Consider the following 17,119-nt stretch of genomic DNA (forward strand, 5'->3'; position numbering starts at 1 on the left):
ACTCATAATTAAATCTCATTGTGAAGTCATGGCCTTACCATCTAGCACTTTTGTTCAGTTAAACATGCGTACTGGTTGTTGAAGAGAAGCAGAGAAAGGGCGAGTGTGGGAGAAGGAATGGCAGGGGAAAAATGAGTGGTAGAATAAGTATATGGGCAGGACAGATATTCTTAGGTTGTTTTTTTACAAACATTTCTCAGAGTGTTCTACTATCACATAGGGTCATAATTAAAAACTGCAACAAACCAGTACTTGTGAAAAAAAAAATCACTTCCACTGTTTTTGTAGCCATTTGCTGACTTGAATTTTGCACTTCATTGAGTTTTACTGCTATAAATGCTAGTCAAAAGTGAACTCTATGTTTATTCTTGTTTTTGAATAAGAAAAAAATATTTGATTATTTTTGGTGAATGTTTCTGTCTTTTTTACTACAAGTGTTACATTCACCTAGTCAAGAACAGAAATCACTTCCATTTCACTTACACAACCAATAAGTACTCAGGAATTCAACACTGATTTTGCAAGGCAAGGTTAAATGTGCATTACCTGTGCAAATAATAACCTGTGAGGCTGCCTATGCTTACCCAGGAAAGTAGATCAGCTCAGCCTCTTTCTGATTCTGTTCCATTGGTTGAAATAACTCCGCTTGTGAAAAGACAGAAGTATATGGCTGATAAAGATTACTTCATTCCTGGAGCAATTGCAGTCCCTAGCCTGCTCCATGGTCAGTGCAATAATGCACAAAAAGTCATATGGAAAATTTCTTATATATAGGCAGACTAAATGAATGAATAAATTAGTATCTATGTCTCTATGTCCGCTGATAGATTTTTGAGCATCTGAAAGAAATAATGGAATTACAGATGTTAGATTTGGAATTAATATCTGAGATCATATTTTGATAGTTACTAGCACAGCAGGACCCCATGCTGTTTGGCAGCTGTACATGTTACTACTACATGTATGTTAATGTTAAATGTGATGTTCAATCCCACACATTAAACTGTATTCTAATTACAAATAGAGTGTAGTCTTTGTAGCTGCTATAAGTTCATATAAATTCTTAACATTTAAATTTTTAATCTTTCCTTTTTTTTTTTTTTATACACAAAAATAAAAGATCTCTCTGTCAGCTTCTCTTTCCTCATTCTACCTTTGAATAAATCTCTGTTTTATGGATTTATGTATCCTGAATACATTTGATATATTAAGTGCAGAATCTAAACATATTTCCCATATGGTAACATCCACAGTCTTAAACAGCACATTCCTTTGTCTAAACAGAGAAGTTAATGCTCTTCAAAACAGAGTAACCTTTGGTGGAATTAAAGTATAGACAAGAAAACTAGCTTTGAGATGCAAATAATGAAAAAAAAAAAAAAAGAGGAAAAAGAAAAAAAGACAGAGTTCTCTTGTCATTTCATGGAATCACAGAGGAGGAGACCTCCAAGATCACCTAGTCCAACCTCTGACCTAACACCAACAAGTCCTCCACTAAACTAATTTGTTTTCTTGTCATTTGAAAACTGTTATAGCAAGAATATATCTGTAACCCCAAATATGCTAGGAAAATAGACTATTTAAAATCACAAAGTGAAGTACTCTTACATTTTTTAAGCATGGTGCTTACAGATGTATCTATATGGCCAACATTGTTCCTCAGATTCTTGTTGCATTCCTGGTCCCAAAGTTATTCATACCTGCAAATATACTAGCAAGATCTGAGTCTGTTTTGAAGTAAACCAATTAATTCTGTCCCAGAAGAAAACTGGATGTTGTTCTGGGATTAGGCTGCATGCCAGCTTTGACTTCACTTGCCAGTCAAAACCTAATAATACTATACTGGCTGCCTTCAAACCTCCAACACCCTCACACCAGTGTGTGCTACCTTGCACCCCCAACGTGTTACATTTAACCTTGCCATTACGCAGTTTGGCTGTGACTTAATCCTTGTGTTGCTTCAAGGACTTTCAACTGAGGGAAAAAAAAAAATAAAAAAATTAACTGTTATAATATTACCCTATATATGTCCCAGAGGGGTCCAAGTCAAGCACAATGCAGTAAAAATGAGACTTAGTCAATGTAGAGAGTCCTGAAGAATGTCAGAGAGAATCACGGGCTACATCAGCTGGCAAAGACCGCATGAAATGGGCAGTGCTTGCTGTGCTGTTGGCAGCATAGACCTAACTTGAATCTTCCTGCAGTATAGGTATTTTGAAGAAAATGTGATCATCGTTATCTCTGATACTAAATTCAGTTCAAACCTCATAGTGTTTGTAAAATAAATAGTCTAGTTGATAATGTCACCATTTAGTGTACTTTGTCCTTTTGAATTCTGTCTTTAAGTCAGAAATTTTAAAGGGATCAGCTAAATGAGGAGAATCAACGATATCTCTAACTTTTCAACTTCTTACAAATCCCAGTGAAAAAACTTACAATAAAGGCTCAATTTTCCTCTACAAAAAGGCAAGTGGATTTTCCATTTTCACTTGTAAAATTTCATGTGTGCCTAACTACATATTACAATAGTAGAACTGTGAAAACAAAATTAAAAAATATGAAAAGCCCATATTATCAGCCTTTATTATACAGATATACTGCCAGCATTTCTTTTCCAATATTTTATTTAATGACAGAATTTCTTTTCAATGGTGTTATATAATGTTTGAAATATGGAGACTGGCCAAGGTCACTCCTTGATTGTGGAAGGCACCATCCTATCTGCCAGATGATTTAATAGCTAATGAGATCATATTCCTCTGTCTTCAACTGTTGCCGTCATGATTTTGCAAAAATGAAGTATGAAGTCCTTTCCGCATCTGGCATCTCTTTTGATGTGGATCTAACTGCTGAGGGACTGCTAACTGAACTGAATGTTTCAAGAAAGCCAATTTACTCAGCTGGTCGCAGAGCCTTTGACCTCAATAGTGGAACTTGGCAAATCAATGAATACACTTATGTTTAGTGTTCTGTCAAGAATTGTGAAAAAGCTCTGTAAACCATAGATCCTTCTGCAAAATACTAGTTTGTAGTTTAAACATTAGTCTTTCTTCAGAGGCCAATGAGGCTAGTTAATTAAGCCTGAGGGGTTATGAACTGTTGGCAGTTAATAAGTCATAAAATTCCTCCATAAAACAGGATGCTAGATTCCATCACTGAGGCAAGGAGTACAAAGAGCTGGTGTATAAATATCTAATTGTACAAAAGGACTGGGATTTCTCAATGACTGCTCATCTGGAGTCTCCAGGGCACGCTCGCTATGGTTTCCTGATTTTTAGAAGCCAGTTTAAAAAATGAGTGCATTAAAGAGTAATTTGCCTGAAAGTTCAGGAAGTATGGGGTGGTGAAGGGAGGGGGAAAGGGAAAGACAAAAGGAGGGCAATGGAGAGGGAGAGAAAGAGAGAGAAAGGGGGTAAAAGAGAGCAGAACTGAGCTCTCTAGACTGAGTTGGACATTATTACATTTGTCATCTGTTTTCTTTCTCCTTTAGGATGTTCACCATGGCAACGGTACACAGCAGGCTTTTTATGCTGACCCCAGCATCCTGTATGTTTCCCTCCATCGCTATGATGAAGGCAACTTCTTCCCCGGCAGTGGAGCCCCAAATGAGGTTAGGTTTATTTCTTTAGAGCCCCATTTTTATTTGTATCTTTCAGGTAATTGCGTTGCATGATTACCCCTAATTTTCTTGTCCTTCTCTGGTTCTTTAAATTACACCAGATTACCAAATTGTCCACTGGGAGCAGGGGACCAGTGGAAAACAAGTGCATAACCCAGAGCAGTCCTTGTCAAACAAGGCTGTGCTGATCTGACACATTGTTTGATGTTTGTTTCTAAAGAACACTTCAGATGTTTTCCCTCTTTCCCCCTCTCTTTTCCTTCTCTTTTTTCCTCCTTTTTATTTCTTCTTCAATTTTCTTCCTGTTTTTCAGGTTGGAAGTGGCCCAGGTGAAGGTTATAATATAAATATTGCTTGGACAGGTGGCTTGGATCCTCCTATGGGTGATGTTGAATATCTCACAGCATTCAGGTTGGTACCTTTTTCTTTTAAAGTTGTGAAAACCAGTGGTAGAACACAAACACATAAATAAAAACTAATGTAATTTTGAAAGACAGGAGAAATGACCCATGGTGAAACTAATTTAATACTGGTATCCTGGTATTTGAAAGCTTAGTAAGCTTAATAAATGGGTTATTCAATTTTTGTGGTCACCCACTCAAAATAGAAAAAAAAATATCTAACGATTTAATCAGTTGCTCATTTTATCATTATCGTATCATGGCAGTAAAATGACTTTCAGCTTGCTAACTCCTCTACGTACAAAATTCAAACGCAATCATTGATATCTGGCACAAGAGAAATACTGTTCACATGGATTGCAGTTACATGTAAGTATAGCACGTACAAAGTAATATTAAGTATGGTCTAATCTCAGCATTCCTCATTAGCTTGAAATTTTTACCATGGTGGTTCCCAGAGATTTGACCAATTGTAATTTTCTGTGAATTTCAGTAAAATGCTAGTTACTAAAAAGTAAACAATTTTGAAAGTTCTCAGTAAGAATGACTGGAAATGCTGCATGCTGTATTTCTCTTCATTTTCAATAGCTCCTTTTAATTAAGTTTTATTCTTTCATAGGTGATGCATCATAATCTTTAGTCTTATTGTCATGGAACCAGAGGAGATAGAGCCAGTTTGAAACATACTTTTAGTCTTCCAGTAGTCCCATCTTGCATGCATTGCTTCACCTCATTGTTGAGCAGTCCAGTGGAAGGATTTAGTGAACACTGGCCTCTCAAGAATGGGCAAATAATACGTCTGAAAAGTAAACTTTCATTTAGTGAAAGCTGGTATGAAGAAAAGGCAATGAGACAACACATCTATTTGATCACCTCCAAGAAGTAGTGCATTTACCTTATATAGCTTTTGACCCATATTCTATTCAAAATACATCACAAAAAGTATAAACTCACTTTTGCCTTTTTTTCTCAAGCACTCCTGTTTAGGCAATTAAATAACATGCCAAGGATCTGATAAATAACACACCTGAATTTAAAGTCCAAACCCTGGACCTGCACACAGAGTGGCCCAACACATTCACACTGTTACACTGTTATTGTGAAAAAGGTTTGAATTTTATTTACAACATTTGTCTGTAAGTAAAAAGAGTCTAAACAAATAGTCAGTGGCATGCTTTAAATTTTCTATATTTCAGTATTCCCTCAGGCTCTTTCCAAGATCTGTTGTATTCTTTCTTGAGATTTTATGGACTGGATGGTTCAAATCACTGGTATTGGTATCTGATATTAATGTTTGGTATGATCACTCCAAAATTGCTGGTTTGTATCTGACCTGTCCCAATAATGAGATAGGTAATGTGTCCATCTTAGTACTGTGGAGAATGGTACTCTCAACTCATTGAGCTGAAGACTCATATAAGTCTACTTATACTACTACAACCATAATTGGCACCCCTTCTATCCTGACAGCAAGTACCTGGGCTTAAGAATACCTTTTCAAATATGTTCTTTGCCATTACAGTTTAAGCACATTCATAAACATTTTGGAGCAACTAATACCACTGTTGTACATGTTACTTTGCCTCAGAGTTAAAGGGAATTTCAGTCTACTGTTTTGCATGTGCATTATTCAGGAAAATAAAGTTCATGTAAGCTACTACACAATGACTAATCATTTGCACACATACCACTAAAATAAGTGTTTAATTATGCTTTTTCTTTAAAGCAGATAAATTCAAGGTAATGATTAGGCTCTCTCTTAAAAGAATTGCTGATAGTTCAAAACTTAATGCATTTTAGTAATGTTAATGTTAATAATTTTAAATAATTTTAAATAATTTTAAATAATTTTAAATTTAAATAATTTTAAATGCATCCAGTTCATGTAGCAATTAATGTGGGCAAGGATCATTATCTTAAATAGTCAACTGCTATTTTTTGGTTGGTTGGTTGGTTTTTAGAAATAGAATGCTGCTGACTCATTACAATATATACTGTTGTTTTCCTTTTCTCCAAAAGAGCTGGAAAACCAGAAAATATTTCCCTGCATCCTAAGTTCATTTTTGCCCAGGCACAGTCTTTGTGCCAAATGTAATGCTTACTGTTGTGCATTTAGTATGCCTGTTAGGGAAGTTTTGAGTGGGCTCAGTGAAGCAAAGTGCATGGAACTCTGAGGGGTGGACACAAACACCTATAAATTGTGTAGGATAAACCATTTTTTGTGGATGTGGTCTGAATGGTAGATATGTTTACCACTCCTAATGATGAAGCGCTTAATCCTCAAACCAGAATTTATCCCTGCTGTGATCCAAAATGTCATAGATGATGTAACCTGTGTTCTCAGTTTGGCCAGGACAGAATTGTGAGACAGTGGCCAGGATTGAGAGATCCACAGTTCAGTCTTTTTGCCATAGGTAGAAAGGAAGGTAGAAACTTGGAGAAAATTAATAGAAAACTTGGTAAAAAAGTCATCAAGTCGGCTGTTGCTTAGGAGCTGTGCCCTGCAACAGGTCAGTTTCTATGAAAATATACAGTGAGATTTGAAGATAGGAAAATGAGCTTGATATTTTCTCAAATAAACTGATTTTAGAGACAGATTTATGAAAGTGTTCCTAAACAAGTGACAGGGAAAATGTTGGATATCCTTGGTTTTGAGAAGAGAAAAATGAAGGGACAAAATGGTGAGATTTACTCCATATCTACTCCCAAGCAGAGAGAGAGGACATGTTGGATTCAGTCCCTCGCAAGAGAGCGTGTTGGTGAAATTCCTCTCCAACATAACCAAGGTGTCAGTAAGTTTGCAGACAGATGGAACTGAGTTGGAGAACAGCTGAGGCTTCCCGCTTTTGGCAGCTTCGACAGCCTCATTCTTTGAGTCCTTAGGAGCTAAAAAATTTGCATTAAAATCATCTAACAGTCTCCAAGGGGGTACGCATAACCTTTATTTTCTCACTGGCAGAGCCCTAGTTTCTTCCTAGAATTGCACTAAGCACATATTTGAAGTGTCAGCAACCCTGACACTAGGTAACTCATTACTGCTTGATTGACTGTCCAATTTCACAGCAGAGATCCTTCTGAATGATAACGTCCACAGAAATAGAGTCCTTTTGTTTGCTCCTAAAGCTTTGCATATAATCAGGTATTATATATGATGATGTAGTTGATATCATTTATACAGTTCCAAGGGCAGAATATACAAGCATTTACATATACATACACACACATCTATATATAGATGCAGCTAACCAAATATTTGTGATTTTCAGCTGCATAGATCTATTTTAAGCAAATCCAATTGTGACTGAATAGGATTTCACCTCACTCTGTTCCTCCAAATTGTCCTGGAAAATACTTCTATCTTTTCTGGAAAAAGCAACTTTCCCATGTAAAAATGTAGAATGGTTGAAGATGAGTCAGATGCATAACACAGAGTAATCACTTCAACATCATGCTGAGTGATTTGCTCCAGTGGGATGCTAGTGGGAAGCTAAAGAAATTATGGTGCTTGTTTGTGTCTGCCATTTTGCTTTCTGTTACATGAAGAGTCTTTACTGTATTTTTTAAACTAACACTTTGTAGTGCCAAATCAAATTTAAATGGCTGGAACCAGTTTGAAGATGAAGACTGCTCTTGTGTATAAAAAAAAATCTTTTTCCTGCCATTTATTTTCTATTTCTAGTAGGAAAATATGTTTGATCATGTTAACTACAAGGAGGTAGTAGAAAATGTAGGAGTTAGAAGTTTCTGCAGAATGAAAAAGAGGTGCAAAAACCAAATCAAGATACCGCTTAATTTTGCCAGAAAAACTTTGCTTGTTTTTTTTGTCATAGTTAAGAAACTGTTTTATCTACAAAATTCCTTGAAAGAATGCCCTTTTCCTGAAGGGCAGCCACAACTTCTTTTCCCCTATGATATCAAAAAAAAGAAACAACACAGCTCTTTTCTATTATTCTTAAGGCCTTCGTCTCTAGAGAGCTATATTTCATCATTTACTTCCACCGATTTAAAATTTGCTTTAATCTCTTTGAAAACAATAGAAGATGGTGGCTATTTTCTAAGAAGATGATTCTACACTCAAGTTTATGAGAATGTAATCCACTCTCTTCTGCCAACAGCTATAGAAAAAACAAGAGTGATGGTCAACTACTAATGTTCAAATAATTACTTTCATAAGCTACGCATTATACCAGATGTGCTCAGTAAAAGAGGCATCAGGTCTGTGTTGTACATGTGCACATGTACATATATGTACTTAGTTTACGGAGGACAGGAGAAATGTGTTTTTGTAGAGCAAAATATAGCAGATGCAGGAGGAAATGGAAGCAAATGTGAGGGTTAAGAAGAGTGAGGGAGAAGCAAGAGACAGAAGGAAACTGGGGTGTGCCTTCCAACTGCTTTGCACTGCTTTTATTCAACAAAGGAGCTGTAAATTTAGCTTAACCAGCCAGTATGCTCTGGCTGCATTGCTCTCTACTCCAGAGTAGCATAAAACACCCACAGCATGTCAGTGAACCTGGCCATAAAAGCATACATAAAATGAAATGTGTGTATGTGTGTTTCTTGGAATCATTAGAAATAGCTCATGATAATATTATCTTTGAGTTTGATTTTTAGCAGCCATGTGTATGATTTTAATTTAATAAGGTGAGCAAATTCAAAAGACATGGGTGACATTAAGGCAGAGTTAGGGATGAACTTCTACATCTATTATTTAATTTTAAATACAGCACACAATTTATAATTACCTCAAAATAATCACTTAAAAAAAAAAAAAGAGAGAATTCAAAATTAAAGTCATAATTGAAAACAGGTATGTAAAAATGTAAAAGCGTAAAAATGAAAGAAAACAAAGATATACAGATAATCTTCAATCTTTTACAGTGTTTGTATTGGAAGAAAATAAATATGTTTAAAACTCACTGTAGTCCAATCTCTTATCAAAAACATTTAGAAATATTCATTGTAGTTTTATCATCTTACAGTGCATAATTAAGTTTTTTTGAGAGATTGCATTGATGTATTCTGACTCTTTTTTTTGGTCTTAGTTTAATATTTCCTGATCCGATGACATTCCATTTTGACATTTCAAATGAATAAAAAAAATTAAATACAATTTTGCATTTTTTCAAATACATTTTCCTTGTTAGCTCTGTTTTGGCATAGGTACCATCTTTGTTTATTTGCTTGTTTTGTTTTGATTTTTTAAGTTACAAATTCATACATATATCCTAAAAAGAAAACTTAAAGGAAATGTTAATATGCTTTACCTATGCTGTTTCATGTACTTATACATAGATAGTATCCAGTTGTATACATTGTTTTAATTTTACCTTAGGTTTACTTTCATAATTTTTTGTTTGCTAAAGCATTGGAAACAACAACCTTAATCAATTTTGTGTATCTGTTAAGATTCTGTATTCATTTAATCTGTTGTTATTGAGTGTCCTGGTTTTATGTATGTGTGCCTGAAAAACAAAAGTTCATTTTTTTAGCTCAGATGTCTAATATTCCTATATCATTAGAAGTCGGTATGTTTGTATGCTACATTTGTAGATGAAGTGCACACTCTTGCTTGTGCATATTTATTTTAAACGTATTTGCACTCCCTGTTATTTTTCCTTGTTATTTTTCTTCTCTTAAAAGTCAGTATTTCTGGTCTTTTCAATCTCTCTTTATTTAGAAAATCATCTAATTGCCTTATTATTTTAATTGCTCATCTCTGAAACTCTTCTAGAAATGAGCTTAATACACCACATGAGGGCGAACCATCGATTTATAGTATTTTGAATATTATTATGGCTTTATTTGACATCACTCTTCTGCAACATAGTATATCTTAGTATATCTCTCCGACTGAACAGAAACCCTGGTTTCTGATAAACAGAACAAAAGAATGTAGGAGACAAAAAACAAGTTTTCTTAGCTGTACCTAGCTTTATTTACACTGAGTCACAGAACAATGCTTTTTTCCACAAAAAATAATTTCCACAAAAAAATATTTTTGAGAAGAAAGTTCTACTAAACAATAATTATAGATATTCATAGCTTAATGCTACTGTTTTTATGACTACAATGTCCAGAGGCTGCTGCTGAGTTTATATTATAGTAGGCTAGGTCTAAAAACTGTATCAAGGTCAGGTTCTCATTCAAGAACTTGCAGTGCAATGAGATAAAAGGGCAAAAATATGGGAGGAGAAATGAAAAAGCCAAATTAGCTGTTTTGCTTCATGAGTCAATAAAAGCAGACAGAAAGAACTAAGATCTTCAGAACCTTAATCTATTTTGTTATCCATTGTTATGTTGAACTCCATTGTTAATGGCTTGAGACTAGCAAAATGCCATGTTTATCTTTACTAATGGAAAAAAATATATATATATTTCCCAATATTTAACTTTATAATAACTGGTAATTAATTTGCAATCACTGCAGATTGCCCCAGTGATTGTTATTTCTTGTCTATTTGCTGACAGCAATGCATTCATTCAGCACTTCATAAAGAGGAAGGCAGAATCTCAGAGTCATATGTACAAGAGTCCAGTAATGATTTACCCAAATGCAGATGGACATTTTGAAGAGTGCTAATTACCCACAATCCTTCTGCATGGTCATGAGCATAATGCAGAAAAATATAATTAAACAGAACACAGTTATGGAAGCTCTAGGAAATATATGTGATGGTTTCTGTACATATGTATATAGTTTGCAGTCATCCATAGTATTCTGCAGAGTTGTAAGTCAGAGTTGCAATAAGTTGATCATTTCTGATTTTGTCCACTGCTTCTGAGCATTGTTATAAGATGAGCATTTCAACAAGAGATCTTTCTTTTCCCTTCTGCCATAGAAAATGTCTCAGCAGTATTCAAAGGAAGGTACACCAAACAGCTAAAAAAATGAGATGACTTAAAAGTGCCTGAGCAGTTCCTTTTGAAGATGTTTGAAGAAGGTAGAAGTTTGCTTGGAATATTATTTTTTTAAACCTGCCTAAAGTGTAACATTCATATGTAAATGTTTAATAGTCCTGAGAATCCGTGGCTTTGTGTGATATATATATTTTTTTTTATTTTTTTTTTGTAATAATAGTAAGTTGTCATGCTCTTGCCTTGTTTCTTGGTAAATATTCTCATCATTCAGATGAGTACTGTGGGGATAAGGAGAGAGTCCTTGGGAAACTGAGAAGCAGAGCTAAAAGCATTTGAAACACTGGCATAAGCAGCTTTTCAACATTTTGTTATACTTCAGAGTTCACCATAAAACTAAACCTGGCAACACTGTTTATATCCTGAAACCTCTTCTTCCTACTCATTTACTTTTATTTGGAAAATCTAACTTCTTCTCACCAAACCACCCCAAATTTTCACCTTTACTGTACCAGGATGTTTAAAACTACATATGACGCTCCTTTCATTCACTGGAACTACAGAAATGAAACCTTTCATTACAGAAATTAATTAGTGTCGGCTTACTTTTCTACAGATGCACAGTTTCTTTTATTGACATGGCAGAGTAGGGGGTGGAGGAGAAAGGATAATAAAATATGGCATGTGTCAGGTTTATATGGTTCAGGTTAAAAACTAGTTGATTAAAACCCCAAGCTGTACATGGCCTGTAGTTTAAAAGTACTGAAAAGTACCTGAGCTCTTCTCCAATAGACATATTTTCCAATTTTGTATCAAGCCAGAAAGATGAAAGAATAGAAGTGTATGGATAAAGAATTGCCACATTGTCAAATACTTTGATGGAAAAGTGAGAAATACCACCAGAAACATCCTGGAAGAAATTAAAAAGCAGTGCAATTACAGAAGATATTTTTGTGTTAACAGTCAAAATATCTGTGGTATTTAAATGGAGATAAATTTCAGTTCTATATTAAAAGTCCTACAGCAACACTGAGCAATTGTGTAGATGTCCAGCCCCAATTTAAATTTTGTTGCTTTATAATAACTTTCAAGAACTACACTGTAGCCTGTAAAAAATATCCACATGTTCTCTGCTGGAACAACTCCAGACTGTAACAGAACCACTAGATTGCACCCTGGTGCTTTATGTATTGTTTAATTGTTTTCCTTTGGTGGATATTTTTATTAAAAGCCCATTATCCAGAATCAGACAGGAGTGTTGTTTCAAGAACAGCAGAAACAGAGGCCTTTCAGCTACACAGTTCTTATTCATGCTTTCTTTAGCCAGCTTAGCTAATGAGACCTCCACTATTCTTCTTTTAATACTTCAAGAACAAAAAGAAACTGAAGTTTTTATTTTCCTCCTTTCAAACATAAGCCGGACTGCAAAGAGTTATTGTGAGGTTATGTGTGTGCTCACGCACCTGTGTCTCTGTATAAGTTTGTGTGGATACCTTTGGGGCACGCCTGTGCTTATAGATGTGCTCATGTTTTTGCATCAGTAACTCCTTGGAGGTATTTTTTATTATTATTATTTTTTTAATTCTAATAAGTTTTGTACCTGTGTTGCACTTTGCTGGAAAGTAATTGAATAAAAGGAACAACTCTTTTTCATAGAAAACATATTCTAGTAAATAAAGCTTCAGTAATTCCAAAGAAAAATAGAAAAATCTGGCAAGACCCAGATTTTGAAATCCTGAATTATGCTGAGTAGCACTCTGCTCAGTGCTGCAAGATCTTATGAGGTTTCGTGTTACTGGATGTTGTTGGAGCCCCAACTCTGAGTATTTTATTACTTTTTAAAGTCAGCTCTTAGTCTTGCAAAAGAGATGTTTGAAACTAAGAAAACATGTATGTCTCAAAAAAAAAAGATATCTAATGAAAAAGTTCAGGGAGGTCTATGACTCATGATTATGTGGTGTTAGCAGTACTGCTTGGGCCACCAGTAATCCCATTAAATCAATGCAGCTTCTTGAAGAATGGATTGTTGCTCAGTGTGAGGGAATCTATCAAACTTCAGGCTCCTAGATATGAACTGTTTCTTATAGGCAATATAAGAAAAAAGCTCAGTCATAGAGTAATTTACCAAGTTTGGCATATTTGTGTATTTTTTCATGAAAAGGGAAGTCTATGTTTTGTGATCATATACATGTATACTCGATTTTACTTCTACTAGGGTCAGGATTTAAAATTGTATCAATCATCAACTGCACCTGTCAGTTCTGCACACCAGAATAATTCACAGCTAAATGTAATGTTGTTACTTACACTCAATAGTAACTTCTTGCAAGAATTACCACTAAAAGAGCAAAGGCTGTTCATAGAGTAAATGTAGCAAGATATGGTCCTAGATCCTTTGACTATATTTAACGTAATTAAACAACCAAATCTTTCCAATTATATACAAGCACTGTCATTAATTGTAGTGGCTTGAAACAAACCAAGCTTTTAAAGCATTTCATTACCTGATTCACGTTTGCCTACCACAATCTTTCTAGTCATATATTGATATCAGGTGTCAAAATGAAGTTACCAAAATTGCAAGTATACCAAAAATTGATGAAGAATGAAACCAAGCAATTTACAGCACATTATAAGCGGACTGAAAATAGCTATGCCTGGACTGTTAGTAAGCTGCTTAGCATTTCTCCTATGTCGTGTTACAGTGTACATGCATGTCAGATTATATAAGGTGGAGTGCTGAAGGAAAGATAGAGCTTGTTTGTTTCTTTTCTCCCCATCAATAAATTCACTAGTCTTTGCTGCTTTTTTCCCTCTTGTGCTGGGTGTGCATTACTAAGTAGAGCTGACTAAAGACAGCAGTTCCAGTAAGTAGCAACTGTCCGTGGTTTTGACATGTGATTTTCTTCTACACTGGAACAAAACCAAAACTATTTGAAAGCTTCCAAGAAAACAACTAAGTGTGTTTCAAACCCTTTCGTGACAATGTTAATCTCTAGCCTCATGGTGAGGACATCACTCTAGGAAGAAAATAAAACAAAAACAAACAAACAAAAAAAAAACTTTGGTAAAAAATCTCATCTCTGAATGATAGAAAAAAAAAATTATTTCCTCATTCTTACAAATCAGGGACTTGAACCTGACACAATTGCATCTGAAGTTAATGCCCTTGCTGTCAGGCTATTTGGAATTTATTTTTATCCTTACTCTAAAAAAGGTCTCCCTCTGAAAAATATTAGGGATTTACACCTACAAAAATATTCTGTTGTAGTAAAAGGGTACATTTCATGAAAAAAGGTACACTTCCAATCATGAGTTATTAGGCTGACAAGAGAGTGGAGACTAATTGCCTCCCCATTACCAATCAAGAAGTTTACAGATTAAGAAACTATTGTTAAATCTCTGCAAGTGCTTCAGTTCTCATGTGACAGGGACTTCTCAATCCTCCTGCTTTATTAACATCTACTTCACTCCATCAATGATGAACTCTCTATGGAACAGGCTTCCCTTGGATCTGAAAATGACAATTTGCTATCTATTCATTTACCTCACTTTGTTCTACAAAGAAAAATTGTTTAAACAGGTTTCCTGTATTCTTCAATGCAATTTGTGTAAGAAACTGTAACAAGCAAAGTCAAAAAAAAAAAAAAAAAAAGAAATGTCAACTTTGTAACACCTCAAAGTTCTGTGATTTCTTTCTGATCAAGAAGGGAGTGATTTAGTTTGCACACACTGTACCATCAGGTGGACCACTGCTAAGAAGTTGTCCAAAAGTAAAGACATGCAGTGGATGAGTGTTCTAGTTAATTCTGACTTGCTCTGTGTCAAGTTCAGTCATTGGCCCCTGTGAAAAAATCACTGAAAAAAAAAAAAAGAAAAAAAAAAAAAAAGATTTTTTTTAAATATTGCCTTTTATGCTTCTGCAAGGCAAGTTTAATGACTTCCATGCACTGGAAATAAGTTCTCCTCTGTTTTGCTTCCCTAACGTAAGGACTGATTCAGTAAACATTTATCTTACCAGACTATTCAAGCAATAGTGTTTTAGTGATTAGACATATATTAATATTACATTCTTTAAAAATTCCTCCCACCCTTTTTCTTTCACATTTCTTTCTTGGAGTCACTCATTCAACCACTCATCAAGTTCTTCACAGCAGCCACAACTTCCCTTCCCCTCCCATAGCTCTGTCCTCTGCCTCTGATCAAAAAGTTGCTACTCATCTTTTCTTCTCCTCTAAATTTTACTTGGCACCAGGGGCCTCATTCTTTTTAATCTTCTGATCTGACTCAGACAAAAACTTTTATCTTCCCCTATTCATCTATTTAACCTCTCATTCCCCTCATAACAGGCTATTGTCACAAGTGATACAATCATATTTCACTGAAAAGAAAAACCACTGTTTAGCTCTCTATCACCCTCTCTTCTTTCTCCTCTGTCCTCAAGATTGCTGAGTGTATAGATTGCAGCCTGTCACACAGTTCAGTTCTAGACCTTCTTCAGAGCAGAATCTCAGCCCTCCTTTCCTCTGAAACCATTCTTAGCATTAACTCCTCCTAGCCTGAAGCTCAAAAAGTCCTTATCTTCCCTAGCCTGAGTGTCATCCACTTTTATTAACCTTGATGATCTTTGTCTTGAAAATTCACCCTTGTCTGGCTCCCATGCTTGGTAGACCCTGACCTTTACCCAACATTTTAAGCCACTTTTTCAACATGTGCTTCTGAGGAGTCAACATTTCTCTCCTTCAGCTTTCTTCATGTGTTCCCTGCTATTATGCTTTTAGTCTTGGTGGCTTCTCCTACTTCTTTGCATCTGTCTAGAGTACAGTACATCCAATATGCAATCTCAGTTATTCTTTATCAGCCAATTGCTTCAGGTCTTTGACCCTGTATTGAGTATGTCTCTTATATGCATCTTGAAAATTTAAAGTAACCATGATAAATTAATTGAGGAAGTCTGCCTTTAGTTCAGGCTCAAACTTGCCAAAGTTTTACTCCCAAGCCAGGAGTAGCAATACTGCCACTCTCTACAGGTAAAACCATCTTTCTGACTGTCACCTGGATAAATTCTTGTTAACTTTGACCTTCTCTGTTGGAAGTTGCAACCCAGCAATGTCTAAATTTTGCAAATTCTTTCTGTAGCATGTGTGAAATAAAAAAATATGCTACCATTCTCAGCAGCTAATGATTTTTAAGCTGATACCATTTTTTTTTTTCTTATTTAATGTCCTTCTCAGAATGCCATGAGGTTCATATTTGAGATTGTTATACAATATACAAGTTTTCTGCATTTTTGCTGATAATGCTTGTAGGGTATTCTCATAAACACTTATGAAGCCTCATTGAAATCTTTTATTAGTGTTCTATTTTGCTATATTGCCTCCCACAAAACTAGACAGTAACTACATTCTTCTACTACTAAGATGGCCTCTAAGCAAATTTGTCTACTTTTTCTAGCTTTTCCCTATAGTTCCCCAAAATGTATAGACAGGAGTCATCTTTCTGCTCTTTCTTTGTACTAATACAAATATATTTATTATTATTAAGGATAGTAGTAAGATTTAAACAGTTAAAAGGTTAATTTGGGATGTGTTAATTTGGGATGTGTAATGCCCACTCTAGCTACTAGAATATAGCCACTAGAGTGGAGGAGATAGGGTGTTTCTCTCCCTATCATGTTGCATGAGAAGTATACACCCCCAGTACTGGTGGCAGTGGCTGCATGTGACACATGAGATCATACAAGGTAGTGGAGTTAGTGGGACTGAGGCTGGAACTAGGCCTCCCTCAAGGTCCCCAGATCTGATGTAAAGAAGACTTGTCTTTGCAGGTCTAGAAAGGGGGAGATGGAGGGATCGAGACCTCTATCCCAGATGGAAGACATGCCTTTCTTTGTTTTCTATGTGAATGTCCTGATTTTATTTGTGAAACTGTAATATAGACCTGTATTCTGGAACTGTTCTTGTTCCACTGAAACATATGGATATGCTACTGGTAGGACTCAGTCCTTCTCGAAACAGGCTCTGGAAGTATGATCTGCTCCTGTTCATCCATCTCAGGAACACACATACTGCTCAGTATCACTTCTGCAGTGTCCATGATCTCATTAAGCCCATGAGCATGCATATCTTGCTGACATCTGAGGAAACATGATGCTTATCAACAAAATGTAGGGCCTGCTGTACACTACATCACTTCAAACACAATAAGGTTATTAAGGCTTAATTACATAAGGAACAGTATA

The 17,119-nt window shown here is 35.4% G+C and overlaps 1 protein-coding gene across 18 annotated transcripts in view; it reads left to right on the forward strand.

Annotated features, from left to right (window-relative positions):
- Positions 1-17,119, forward strand: part of HDAC9 (histone deacetylase 9) — a 476,309-nt gene that overhangs the window by 372,321 nt on the left and 86,869 nt on the right. For 17 of the 18 annotated variants that reach the window (XM_068674122.1, XM_068674124.1, XM_068674117.1 and 14 more), the window contains 2 exons: positions 3,491-3,610; positions 3,933-4,030. In XM_068674122.1, the coding sequence (XP_068530223.1) occupies positions 3,491-3,610; positions 3,933-4,030 (218 nt within the window). Of the gene's footprint in view, positions 1-3,490; positions 3,611-3,932; positions 4,031-4,639; positions 4,659-17,119 lie in introns of those variants that run through there. The other variant, XM_068674134.1, reaches the window with a different exon arrangement.

The sequence above is a fragment of the Anas acuta genome, chromosome 2, assembly GCF_963932015.1.
Source record: "Anas acuta chromosome 2, bAnaAcu1.1, whole genome shotgun sequence".
NCBI lineage: Eukaryota > Metazoa > Chordata > Aves > Anseriformes > Anatidae > Anas > Anas acuta.